This window comes from Helianthus annuus, chromosome 17 (genome assembly GCF_002127325.2).
Source record: "Helianthus annuus cultivar XRQ/B chromosome 17, HanXRQr2.0-SUNRISE, whole genome shotgun sequence".
In the NCBI taxonomy this organism is placed as follows: domain Eukaryota; kingdom Viridiplantae; phylum Streptophyta; class Magnoliopsida; order Asterales; family Asteraceae; genus Helianthus; species Helianthus annuus.
This window is the reverse complement of record NC_035449.2, coordinates 163,862,268-163,875,416: the sequence shown is the minus strand read 5'-3', so window position 1 is coordinate 163,875,416 and position 13,149 is coordinate 163,862,268. Positions and strand designations below refer to the sequence as shown.

At 37.8% G+C, this 13,149-nt stretch overlaps 1 protein-coding gene across 2 annotated transcripts; it reads left to right on the top strand.

Annotated features, from left to right (window-relative positions):
* Positions 1-798: 798 nt before the first annotated feature.
* On the top strand, positions 799-2,775 carry LOC110923122 (F-box/LRR-repeat protein At4g14103). 2 transcript variants are annotated; one of them, XM_022167301.2, is made up of 4 exons: positions 799-894; positions 962-1,003; positions 1,188-2,222; positions 2,317-2,775. In XM_022167301.2, exons 3-4 carry the CDS (start codon positions 1,206-1,208, stop codon positions 2,599-2,601), a joined length of 1,302 nt encoding a protein of 433 aa, XP_022022993.1. In that variant the 5' UTR covers positions 799-894; positions 962-1,003; positions 1,188-1,205; the 3' UTR covers positions 2,602-2,775. The 2 variants fall into 2 exon arrangements, with proteins under 2 accessions (XP_022022993.1, XP_035842376.1); XM_035986483.1 differs by lacking the exon at positions 962-1,003 and having other exon boundaries at positions 887-961; positions 2,024-2,222.
* The last annotated feature ends 10,374 nt before the right edge of the window (positions 2,776-13,149 follow it).

The window sequence follows — 13,149 nt, the reverse complement described above, 5'->3', positions numbered from 1 at the left end:
GATTTGTTGGATGATGTGACTTGAAACATTTAGGGGTACTGAAGATCCCGAGCCAAACATGGTGGTGGTTGAAATTTCCGGAAATCTAGAAGAAAAAGCGGTGGTGGTAGCTGGTGGTCGGCAGGAGGTTGATGGTGGTAGCTGGTGGGCTGAGAAGTTAGAGAGGGAGTAGAGGGAGAGAGAGAGAGGAAAGAGAGAGAGTATATGTGTTTATATAAATATATAAATACCTTTTCACACAAAATTACCAAAATACACTTTATTTAATACACAAAATTACCAAAATACCCTCATGTGAAGGGCACATGACCAGGTTTTAACGGTGGAAGTGGACGCCGTTTGAGGCGGGGAGCAAAATGATAGTTTACATAGATCAGGGAGTAAAATGACTATTTTTAAAGGACTGGGGCAAAACCGTTAAAACGACAAACTACAGGGAGCAAAACGGAAGTTTACTCTAAATTTTATAAAACGAACCCTTGTAATAAAATTAATAAAATATTAATATCCTTAAAAATAGAGCGACCCGTGGGTACCACGGGTTATAACCTAGTTAATTAATCTAAATAACTTTCCCGAGCCCGAAAAGCAATCCCGGGTAAAAACCTAGTATACACATAAATATACTTTTATTTTACAAATTTCATTTACAAAATACCTTTATTACAACACAATGTTTTAAGTTCTCTAGCACCACCAAAAAGTAGAAAATAACAAAGAGAGCACCGTTGATTTTTCGTCTTTTGGCGTCCTTTTTCTTGTTTTCAACTCTTGGTAGTTGGATCCATGGTTCAGGATGTACATACCGTTGACCCAATTTGGGTCACCCAAAAATAGAAAATTATAAACAGAGTACCGTTCATCTTTCCTTTCTTCAACACGATAGAAAATAACGTAAGTGATTCCTATTTCTCATGTATGTTACTTTCAAATCCCAAACCCTGATTGCTTTTCTTTTCAGGTAACAATTCCATTAATCAGCTTGTCTTCTTTGATCTTACTGGTAAGAGTTTTCAGCTGTTATGTTTGCATAGTTGCACCATTTAAGTTTGACCCTGTTTTGTGTTCAATCAATTTTTAGTGTGAAAATATCTCCATGTATACACTCTTCACTTTGAAACTAATATGGAATTAATTACAACATGAATCTTTGAACTCATGGTCAATTTCTATGCTTCATATTTTAGGAAGCAGAAAGCTAAACTATGAGTTCCGAGAATGTCGATATGCTTAGCAGGTTACCCGAAGAGATTGTTTCACACATACTCTCTCTAATGCCTACGAAACATGCTGTGAGAACTAGCATCTTATCGAAAAGATGGAGGTATAGTTGGATGTTTGTCACCAACCTGTACTTTACAGAAAACATTCGCCACAGCCATGGTTTAGATAGCTTCTCAGAATTTGTTGATCAAGTGCTAAAGTTTTGTAAATCACCGCAACTTAATTTATTTCGAATGCACTTGGTTACATTGTGTTGGCTTCAAAGGCCAAGTGTATCAAAATGGATTGACAAGGCGATCAGGTTAAACGTTCATGAGCTTGACATACAGGTTAACGTGCTTGAGTTGCCTTTAAGCTTTTTCACTTGCAAGACACTCACAAAATTAAGATTAGATCATATAGCCTACGATCACGATGTTTGGGAGAGTGTCCATCTTCCTTGTCTGAAAACCCTTGACATTGCTATATATACCAATCCTCTTGTCAATGCATTTAAACTCGTACGTGGCTGCCCAATACTTGAAAGTTTATCTTTGGAAGTTCAATGTTGCAAAGATGAAGAAGATTACCTATTCGATGTACCTACTTTGAAACGATTGAAACTAACATTGTATTGTTCACAATCTTTTAACAACAAAGTAGTTTTAATCGTCCCTAATCTTGAATATCTATTCGTTGGTGGAAATTTGTGCTCGCTTTTTGTTATGGAAGACGTGTCGTCTCTGGTTGAGGCAACTGTATCGTTTACTAATCTAAGCATTGGTTACTTATGGGTTGAGCTTTTAAATGGATTATACAGAGTTAAATCACTTTCCGCTCAAGCTGATGGTTTTCCTTACTTAGGGAACACGTTCTGTTCACCTCTGCCCACTTTTCCGAATATGAAGCACTTGGAGTTGAAGGGATTTTGCCAATCTGGATTAATCTCTAAGTTTCTTGAAAGTTCTCCCGAGTTGAAACATTTATGCATTGAAAAAGTATATGAACTGCTTTTACAGGTTTGATGATATTTCTTCTTTACTTGTTTAACTTCTTTTACCCTATATAATATTGGGTTAACCGTTATGTCTAACTAGTTTGTGTTAAAAATAGGAGCCTGGATATACAAGTTGGATTGAACCGAAGTTGGTCCCTCCATGTATGCTAACAAACCTTACAACAATCAAGTTTTCAAATTGCAAGGGTCACAAGTGTGATATACAGTTTCTTGAATATGTGTTGGGGAATGCAGAGGTTCTGAAGAAGGTAACAATCATTTGGGAAAGCATGAGCTCAGAATTACAATTGCCGTTGTGTACACAGTTGCTTAAGGTTTCAAGGGCTTCCCAGGATTGTGAAATCTGTTTTCATGCCAGACCACTTACGTTGATAAGTTGATTTACGATCGGTAAAACGAATCATTTTTAAAGGCCTGTACTGAGTCCTTTTATTTTTGTTACTATAAACCATTCATGTTGATTTAAGGCTGGTGAAGTTCACTTAACGGTTCTTTGGTCAAACTCAATTGCATACTTAGCCTTTTGGCTAAAGTAAAACAGTTATACTTGCATATTTGGTCCTTTGGTCAAACTCAATTGCATACTTGGCCATAGTAAAACAGTGGGGGTGGTGTGTTCCATTCTTCCACACGTGATAAACATATATCACGGCTCCACCCTGCCTGCCCCTAGTGGGTTTTAGTGCTTTTAATTCGTATTTTTTTGGTTAGCTGGAGCTAACTCAAGCCGAGCTAGCTTATATTTTTATTGAGTCGAGCTTGAGCCTCAAAATTCAGCTCAATTTAGACTTTGAGCTCGAGCCGAGCTCAATCTGAGTTTGAGCTTAAATCAAGCTGGGCGGTTCGACTTAGCTCGTTTACAACACTGGATACAAGTATTGACCAGTGGAGACTAGATTAGTCATTAAAGAGTCCAAAATCCCAATCACCAGATCTATTTTCAAAGAGGGAAACATAAAAAAAGGTTCAACCTTAAATTTTTTATTTTACTAAATAAAAAACCTAACGGTTTGACAATCCGACACACTTTAGAAAGTTGCGCCCCTGCTTCCGTAATGTTTTATTATTATTTAAAAAATAATAATCAAAGTAGTATTGAGCTCAATAAACCTAATGTCAAGTGAACTAAATTCTAAACCATAAAAAAATATTTGTAAATGGGCCTGTATTGGAATTGATATGTGTTTACTATTTAAAAAAAATAACATACACATATCAATTTTTTTTTTAAATCGCGTGGCTCTCGAAATCACGGGCCTTGTGCGGAGGTCCTCCCCGCACACCATCAAAGCCGGCACTGTTTAAAACTAGCATGATCGAAAAGTTCAGGTTGACAATTTAAATGAATTGAACTCAGTTTCTTTTGGTTGACTTTTGACCTTTTTGATTTTAAGTTGGTTTTCGGTTTAATCGAAAAAGTAATCAAAACCAAACCGGATAATCCAAAATCCTAAAACCAGACGGCATGGGGGCGGCTTAGGCCCGGCGAGGCCCGGCGCCGGTCCCCCACACCGCCCCGTGAAAACCGGCTCCCTCTAGACGATCTTGACGGGCCTTGATATTCAAAAAAATAGCCGTTAAACGACTATATCATTAAATAAAAAAAATTATCCCCTTTTTCTATAAAACCATCTCATTTTATAGAGTGAATTGCAAGGATTATCCTTTATCTTTATATCCATTTGCAGGCGTTTTCCTTTATGTTTAAAATTGACGAGTTTTGTACTTTATGTTTTCAAATCATACACGTTTTGTCCTTTAGCCCTAACCTAGTTAAATTTTTCTGTCAAATTTGGTCATGTGCAATGCACATGAAGGTAAAATTGTTTTTTCACCATTTTCTTTAAAAACACATATAAAAGAAAAAAAATATTATATATCATAACAAAACCATCTTCCTCTCCAGATCAATCCCATTTCAAAAATCTAATTTCTCTTTAACAACCTGAAATAATTCACACCCTATTTCAACTATTTTCCAATAATACAACCTGATCATAAGAATAATACATCGAACCGGTAAAACGACAATAATTCACACCCCATTTGATGGTTACATATGTCATACATTTGAACTTGCAGGTTGTATAATATAAAAAAATATTATATATCATAACAATCCCATTTCAACACACCATTATCGTTTTACCGGTTCGATGTATGTGATCTTGTGGAGTTGGAGAAATCTTTTGATATTATGTCACATCAGCCATATTTGGTACTTCTTTGATTTTATATAAGAAACCGACCTGGAGGTTATGAAGGTTGCCGACCTGGTTACAAAAGCCCACTTCTTCCCCAGCCATAAGCCCTCTTCTTCCCTAGCCATATTTGATGAAGAAACCGAAGCATATATGAGAAATTCTAGCGCTTTGACTACAGAATGAAGGTTGGATTATGGAGAATTATTGTTGGGCATAATATTGCAGGTTATCAAGGGGAATTGGAAAATAGTTGAAATGGGGTGTGAATTATTGAAGGTTATTGAAGAGAAATTAGGGTTTTGAAATATGATTGATTTGGGGAAGTAGATGGTTTTGTTATGATATATAATTATTTTTTATTTTTAAAGAGTAGGGTGAAAAGACAATTTTACCCTCATGTGCATTGTATATGACCAGATTTGACAGAAAAATCTAACTGAGTTAGGGCTAAAGGACAAAACGTGTATGATTTGAAAACATAAAGTACAAAACTCGTCAATTTTAAACATAAAGGACAACGCCTGTAAATGGGTATAAAGATAAAGGACAATCCTTGCAATTCACTCCATTTTATATCATTTTCTCTCCCCACTTTCAACCCAAAACACTCTAATTTTTATACCATTCTTTTAAAAAAAATATCTTTTCATCAACAATGGCATCTAATTCTTGGTGGTACTCGTCTTCTTCGGACGAAGAGGAGATGTTTTTCGCAAACGCTGTGGTAAAGGCGGCACAGATTCTTATGGAGGAGGAAGAGGAAGACGTCTCGTCTGAAAGCGTTATTACCAGACGAATACACGGATTAACAGAGACCGCCAAGGTCTGTCATTATTAAATTTTATTATCCTTATTCCTTATTTCCTCGTATTTATATATTTTTTACGACAGGAGCGCACGAGAAATTGGTGAACGATTATTTTTCGGATGCACCCCTTTACAATGCCGACATTTTCAGACGAAGGTTCCGAATGAGTCGTCGGTTATTCACACGGATTGCTGATGCACCCCTTCACAATTGTCAAGACTATTCCATTTTTCGGATGCACCCCTTCACAATTGTCAAGACTATTCCATTTCCCGCGGACGAAAAAGGAAAAAATTCGTCAAGCGTTAAGAAGCTGCAAGAAAAGACATCGAACGTTGTTTTAGTGTTTTACAAAAAAAAAAAATGGGCCATCATTCAACAACTGGCACGTGCATTCACACCAAAGAGGTTGCACCTTTGTATGTACGCTTGCATTTTGTTCCATAACATGATTATTGAAGATGAAGGTCGGGCGACTTGTGAGTATGATGAGAATGCATCTTACGAGAATATTGTCCCGGTAGATCCGACGCAACAGGATTTAAACTCGTTCGCGCTAACCAACGACTACACGCATGCAAACCTTCAACAGGATTTGGTAGAACATATTTGAAACAGCGCAAACGACGGGGACGGTGACGAAGACGAAGACGAGTAGTGTAATTTTTATAAATTTTTAAATGTTGTCTTTTTTATAAATTTTAGGTAGTGTAATTTTTTTTAGGTTATGTAATTTTTATTTATGTTATGTAATGGATTTTATTATCTTCTTTTATGTCTTATTTTATTTAAATTTTGAATTGTTTTTATAAAGTTAAACAAATTAAAAAGTTAAACAATAAAAATTAGAGTTAAATGTCATTTTAGTCCTTGTGGTTTGTGCCATTTTGCCAGTTTAGTCCAAAGGTTTCATTTTTAACCTGTGGGTCCAAAAAGGTTTCACAGTTGTCATTTTAGTCCAATTGGTTAACTTGCTCCATTTTTTCTGTTAACGAGAAGGCCAATTTGGTCATTTTGTATGTAATTCTGTTAACTAAAAGGGCAATTCAGCCATATAAAATGACCGAATTGGCCTTCTCGTTAACAGAAAAAATGGATGAAGTTAACCCAGTGGACTAAAATGGCAACTGTGAAACCTTTTTTGACCCATAGGTTAAAAATGAAACATTTGGAATAAACTAGCAAAATAGCTCAAACTACAGGGACTAAAATGGCATTTAACTCTAAAAATTAAACAATAAAAGTTAAACAAATAAAACAAATTAAACAATAAAAAATTATGTGGGGTAGCCCCATCCTCCACCCCCCTCAAAAAGCAAGGAGGCTCATCCTCCATGGGATTGTGATGTGGCGCCTACGTAGCGGCCCATCCTCATGGGGATGAGCCTCCCAATACTCTCTAGTCTAAATGATAAAAACTTATGTGAACCCATCAAACTGACTTAAATATAATTCAGTATAATAATTTTTCAAAAAAATTATTATTCATTTAACCTAATATGATCTTTGTATATATATTAGGTATATAGATTTATTTTTAATTAATTTTATAAGCTTTTTGTATTTGGATATTAGCTATCAATTTGGGAGCTTCGACACGATATCAAATTTGATGTAAGCGATACCTACTAGTCTATAATGGATTTTACTCTGGTTTTCTTGTTTAGAACAAACAATGCAACCTGTAATTAGATCCAATATATACAAAGAGGGCTCCACACACATAAGAATTAAGTAAAAATAATTGTTCCGAACATAATGTGAGTGTATTGATATAAAACCTTCAACATCCTTTTTGATCTATAACCATTGAATGAAGCTCCAAACAGGAAATGCAAAGTGGGATAAAACTACTTGCACATAACCATCCTATCTTAAATCAAAGGAATTGATTCAAGCCATTGAATATGGTTCGTTTCACAAAAGATATTTAAGTATTTCCAAGTTAATTGATCTCACAACACCTAGAAGCCCTTGGAAAAGTGATCTCACAACACCTAGAAGCCCTTGGAAAATTAAGCACCTAGGCAGCTAACCACATTTGTTCTTCTATGCATATGTTTCCCCAAGGGATTGCTACCGTCTTCAAACCTTTGCCTTACTTAACATGTATTCCAAAAAGTCCACATTACACTTTTCACCATTGCATTTTGAAAGCTTGAAGATTGTAAGGTTTGTTAGCATACAAGCAGGAACTTCACTCCATGGGTGGAATGGAATCTATTGTTTTCAAAAGAAAAAGTACCTTTTCAATAGTCTATCTCAATTAAAAGGTGTTAGGAAATTTGTGAAAATAGCATTTTTTTTTCAAATATAGGAAAATGTTTTTTTTCCTAATTTATACTAGAAATAAATATAATAAAATGAGTGGGTTCTATATATTTATTTGTGGGTTTGTGTTCTATGTCGGAAGAGCTTCGCAACGAACTAAACCACGTCCAAAACGGAGCTAAGATGAATGAGATATCGATGCTCAAAGTTTGGTGTTTGAAACTTGAATGCTGAAAAAAGTGGGAAAGTAGCACCTTGTCTGTCACACCCCGATTTCCACGTGTTTCACCGGTGGGCCCGGTGGGGGTTTACCGTGACGTAGTTGGCAACAATATAGTCAAACCACACAATATATAAATGCACAGCGGAAGCATAAAGATAAATATATTTCAACCTTTGAATGAAATATCAAAGTATCACGATTGTCGAAATATAATCCACAGAGGATCAAAATAAAATATAAGTATTGTTCAACAGACGTAGGCATCTTAAGCTTGCGAGACTCTTTTATTGATGCTAAGGAGAAATATCCAGCCAATTACGCTTAGAACCTGCATTTAATCTTTTTGGGGAAAATACGTCAGTTTACACTGGTAAATACATTCAACCGACACTTTTGTAAAATGTTTAATAAAATTGGTTTGAATGCACAAGGCACAAATTCTTTATAACTTGGGATAATTTATAATTAAATCTTGTAAAAGAATTACATGTTACTATGCGTTCGGTCACCCGGGTCGTGCCGGGTTAAAGGTTAATAGACACGCCACAAAGCATAAAGCCGTGGCGGAAAGACCAATGGTTATACCTTTAATAATATAGACACATTACGGGTGTACGCCTACACCCGTGCGTCGGGGTCGGGGCCATTTCGTAAAATGATGCCAAGCATATCCGGGACATGGTCACTAACCTCCCAAAGGCGTAAAGCCAACAAAACAAGTTTTTAAACGGGTCACATTGAAATCGCCCGACTACTAATGAGTTGGGGTCAATTGCCCGACCAAGCGGTATTTTAAATACCGTAACCCAAGCCCGTATAACGGAAAATAAGTTAAAAGTATTTACCCGAGCAAGTATTAATCCTTAATAAACAATGCAAGTTTCTTTTACTGGTCTCCTATTCTGGAACGAAGGTTTAAATCAACCTATTAGAATCCTAACGGGTCTTTAATTTAGCCTTAGCTTAGACCGGTCAGTTTCTAAGAATATTTACGGTTTAATCGCGTGAAAGGCGAAAACCGGGAATGGAATGTGATTCAGACCCGACAAGTTTGAAGACTTGTTTTATATGGGTAATATAATCACATTCTGGATTTTGAGGTTAAAACAATAAGGTTTGGCCCGTTTCGGCTAGTTTATGTAAAGTAGTTACATAAGCCGAACCGTGCGTGCAAAAGGCGTAACGGGTAACCGTAAGAGTCCTACACAAGTTTCCTAAGTCAATATGCTTTAAAGAGGTTGTGGTATCAATAGCACACCTTCCATAATACCCGTAACGAGTTTAAATCCATTATATGCCCCGTAGGGGTATTTCAGTCATTTTAAAGATTATAAAAGAGGTTTCTGAGTTCTACAGGAAATCTGAGTTTTCCGAACAGTTTATTAAGTCCAAAATACCCTATTTATTATTTAAAATCAGTAGCAACTGGAATCGGGTCAAAAGACCTTGTAGAACTCAAGTTATGCTCGAAAAGGGTATATTCGGTATTTACCGAACCGCTGTCATAACCGCAGGTTATGAGCAGGTTAAAAATGATTAAAAATCTTTAAAAATCTCAAAATATTATTTACATCAGTGTGTAAAAGGTTTGGTGTCGAAATTTGGGTTTAGATAGGCTTTACGCTAAATGCGCCGTTTAATTACTAAAGTTTCCGTAATTGCGCTATTTAGCATAACTCCTATTCTGGACCTCGGATTGACGTAAAATTTTTGGGACATGCTTAGAAATTAGTGACTAAGGTTATTGTCCTTTCATATGTCAAAAATTCTCGTTTTAAAGTAACAAGGGCGTTACGGTCAACTTTTAAGCATTTAACGGAAATGTGCTAAAGACTCGGACAAACAACGAACCGGTCACAGAGGGTTATATCATCATGTAACCTGGTCCTGAGAGAGTCCTAAGGCATATCTAAGTCATACCATAACGGGTCAGAACTGTAGTCAAAGCAAAAGTCAAAGTTTTGCGACTTTCGGTTCCGAACCGGGTCAAAACAGTAAATGGTCGGATCAAATGAGCTTAGACTAGTTAATATACTTATTATCATGTTATATGAGTGTTAAAACAGGTTACACGCTATCTACATTATCGATTATGCTTAAAATCGCAAAATAGCATTCTGTTGACTTTTTCTAAGCAAGTTTGACTCGAAATTCGGACTAGTTAGAGTGGGAATCAGAGGGTGACCTTTTAGGGGTTTAAAGCCCACATGATTACCAACATATAACTACCTTTGATTCGACAAACCACTTGACCATTTGTGATTTTTTCGTAAAGTCAATCGTTAATTACGACGGATTGACTTTTAAGCTAAAACTATGGAAAACTAAGCCACAAAGGGTTAGGCATACTTACAGAAGCTTGGTGCACGACCAGAGATGTTAGAAGAATGCTTTTGAGCTCCAGAAATGAGCAGATGAGTTGTTTGAAGGTGTGATGAACAATGGTGCACTACATTGCCTTTTATAGTGAAATTTTTGGCACAAGATCATTACAACTCAACCTATAATTGCTTATGGATGATCAGCAGGTGTCCCTGAGTACTAGGGGACATGTAGGGGGCGCCCATGCTTCAATTAATGCATCCAAGGTCGGTTACAAGCTCAAACAGTGAATCTGTTCATGTTTACTGCATCTGGGGACTACGCTGCCCGCATTAAGGATCAGGCTAGGCTCACGCGGGCCGCCTGAATCCTCATGTCAGGAAACCGGATCTTCACATGGCTCGCAGCCCGCATTAGCTTGCTTGTTTCTCTAACGCGGCCCGCCTGAGGTCTGTAAATCAAGATTTTCAAATCTTTTACCATGATTAGCCTGACCTTTCGGTCCCGAAGGGGTAACTTTGCGATTTGGGCCTCGATTATTTACGAATAAGGGCCTCGCGACTTTTACCCGCATTGTTAAGTCCCCGGTTAGTTTAATTGCTATCCGAAAAGCCTTATCTTTCATTGTTGACGCTTCTAACCCCTCGCATACGGAATCGATCATAACTTTCTCGTTTTAAAACGGAATTTCGTGAAATTTATATCGTATATTCTAGTGAGCGTAATTTACTGTTACAAAGCCTCGGGTTGTTAAAGGGTCACTCAGAGGTATAACTTAAACATGTTGACACAATTAACCCCTGTGGTTTGTAATTTCTCACTTTCTTCTGTATTTCGTTCCGTACGATCCATGATTTATTCGTTCGAAGGTACGAGCATCATTTAGGGTTACTGTACAGTATATTTATCCCTCTTTGACATTTTTAACCCTCGAATTTACATACTTTCCATGTTTGTTAACTTTAGTCCTTTATTTGGTATTTAATACCACGTGTAAACTCAAGACACGTGTCAATACTTTATTGGATGCAAAATTTCGAGGTGTTACATCCTCACCCCCTTAAAAGAAATCTCGACCTCGAGATTTATTGGAATAGATGAGGGTACTTCTCCTTCATCGTGGACTCAACCTCCCACGTATACTCGGGACCTCTACGGGCATCCCATTTCACCTTCACAATTGGTATGTACTTCCTGCGAAGTTTCTTAACCTGTCGATCCTCGATTGACACAGGTTTCTCAACGAATTTTAAGCTCTCGTCGATGTGTACATCTGTATGCGGTATAACCAGCGATTCGTCAGCGAAACACTTCTTCAGGTTACAGATGTGGAACACATTGTGGATACCACTGAGCTCTTCCGGTAAGTTTAATTTGTAGGCAACCGATCCGACACGTTCGATTACCTCAAAAGGTCCAATATATCTCGGGCTTAGTTTGCTTTTCTTACCGAATCGCATCACCCCCTTCCAAGGTGACACCTTAAGTAATACCTTATCAACTACTTCGAAATTGAAAGGCTTACGCTTCAAATCTGCGTAGCTTTTCTGCCTATCTCGGGCAGCTTTCAATCGATCGCGAATTTGGACAATCTTGTCCGTTGTCTCAAATATTATATCAGGTCCTGTCATTTGGACATCTCCTACTTCTGCCCAACAAACGGGCGTTCTACATTTTCTACCATATAAAGCTTCAAAAGGTGCAGCCTTAATGCTTGTGTGGTAGCTATTGTTATAGGAGAATTCGACCAATGGTAGGTGGTTATCCCAACTGCCACCTAAGTTGATTGCACATGCACGGAGCATGTCTTCCAGTGTTTGGATTGTACACTCACTCTGTCCATCTGTTTGAGGGTGGTAAGCCGTACTGAAGTTTAGCTGCGTGCCCAAGGATTGCTGGAAGCTTTTCCAAAAGTGTGACGTATACCTGGTATCTCTATCAGAGATAATCGACACAGGCACACCATGAAGGGCTATAATCTTGTCTACAAACAACTGGGCTAATACATCGGAGCTATGAGTCTCCTTTATGGGTAGGAAATGTGCTGACTTGGTCAGTCTATCAACTATCACCCATATTGTATCGTTTCCCTTCTTTGTCTTTGGTAACTTGGTGATGAAATCCATCGTTACTATTTCCCACTTCCATTCGGGAAGTTTAGGTTGTTGTAGCAAGCCTGACGGCTTTTGATGCTCAGCTTTCACTTGCGCACAAGTCAAGCACTTTGCTACATAGGTGGCTATAGACTTTTTCAAGCCTATCCACCAGAAATTCGCCTTTAAGTCCTGGTACATCTTACCAGCACCAGGATGAACGGAATATCGGGAACTATGGGCTTCCCGAAGGATAACGTCACGAAGACCTCCATAAATAGGAATCCATATCCTTCCATTCAATCTCAGAATTCCGTCTTTGCCATAGGATAACTGCTCCTCAGTTACCCCTAGCTTCTCGTTTGGGTAGTTAGCTTCTAACACAGCTTCTTTCTGTGCAGCTAACAATCTTCATTCAGACTGTTCTTTATTTCAATGTTCTTGGCATTGATCCTTATCGGCTTTACTCTTTCCTTCCTGCTCAAGGCATCTGCGACTACGTTGGCCTTGCCTGGATGGTATCTTATTTCACAGTCATAGTCATTCAGAGTTTCCATCCAACGTCGCTGCCTCATATTCAGATCTTTCTGATTGAACAGATGCTGAAGGCTTTTGTGATCAGAATAGATCACAAATTTAATGCCATACAGGTAATGCCTCCAAAGTTTTAGTGCAAATACAACGGCACCCAACTCTAAGTCGTGGGTGGTGTAGTTCTTTTCATGCACTTTCAATTGTCGCGAAGCATAGGCAATCACCTTGCCCCTCTGCATAAGCACACAACCCATTCCAGTGTGCGATGCATCACAATAGACGACGAATTCTTCCATTCCGTCTGGCAATGTCAACACTTGAGCATTGCTCAGCTTCTTGCTGCTTAGGGCCCTAATCGAACTTTATTTTCTTTCTAGTTAAAGAAGTTAGGGGTACAACAATTCTTGAAAAGTTTTCGATGAAGCGTTTATAGTATCCTGCTAGACCTAGGAAACTGCGAATTTCCGTAGGTG

Coding starts and splice junctions, on each gene's coding strand:
- LOC110923122 (XM_022167301.2), top strand. CDS start 1,206: ATGAGTTCCGAGAATGTCGATATGCTTAGCAGGTTACCCGAAGAGATT. Junction 2,223..2,316: donor TATATGAACTGCTTTTACAG/GTTTGATGATAT, acceptor TGTTAAAAATAG/GAGCCTGGATATACAAGTTG.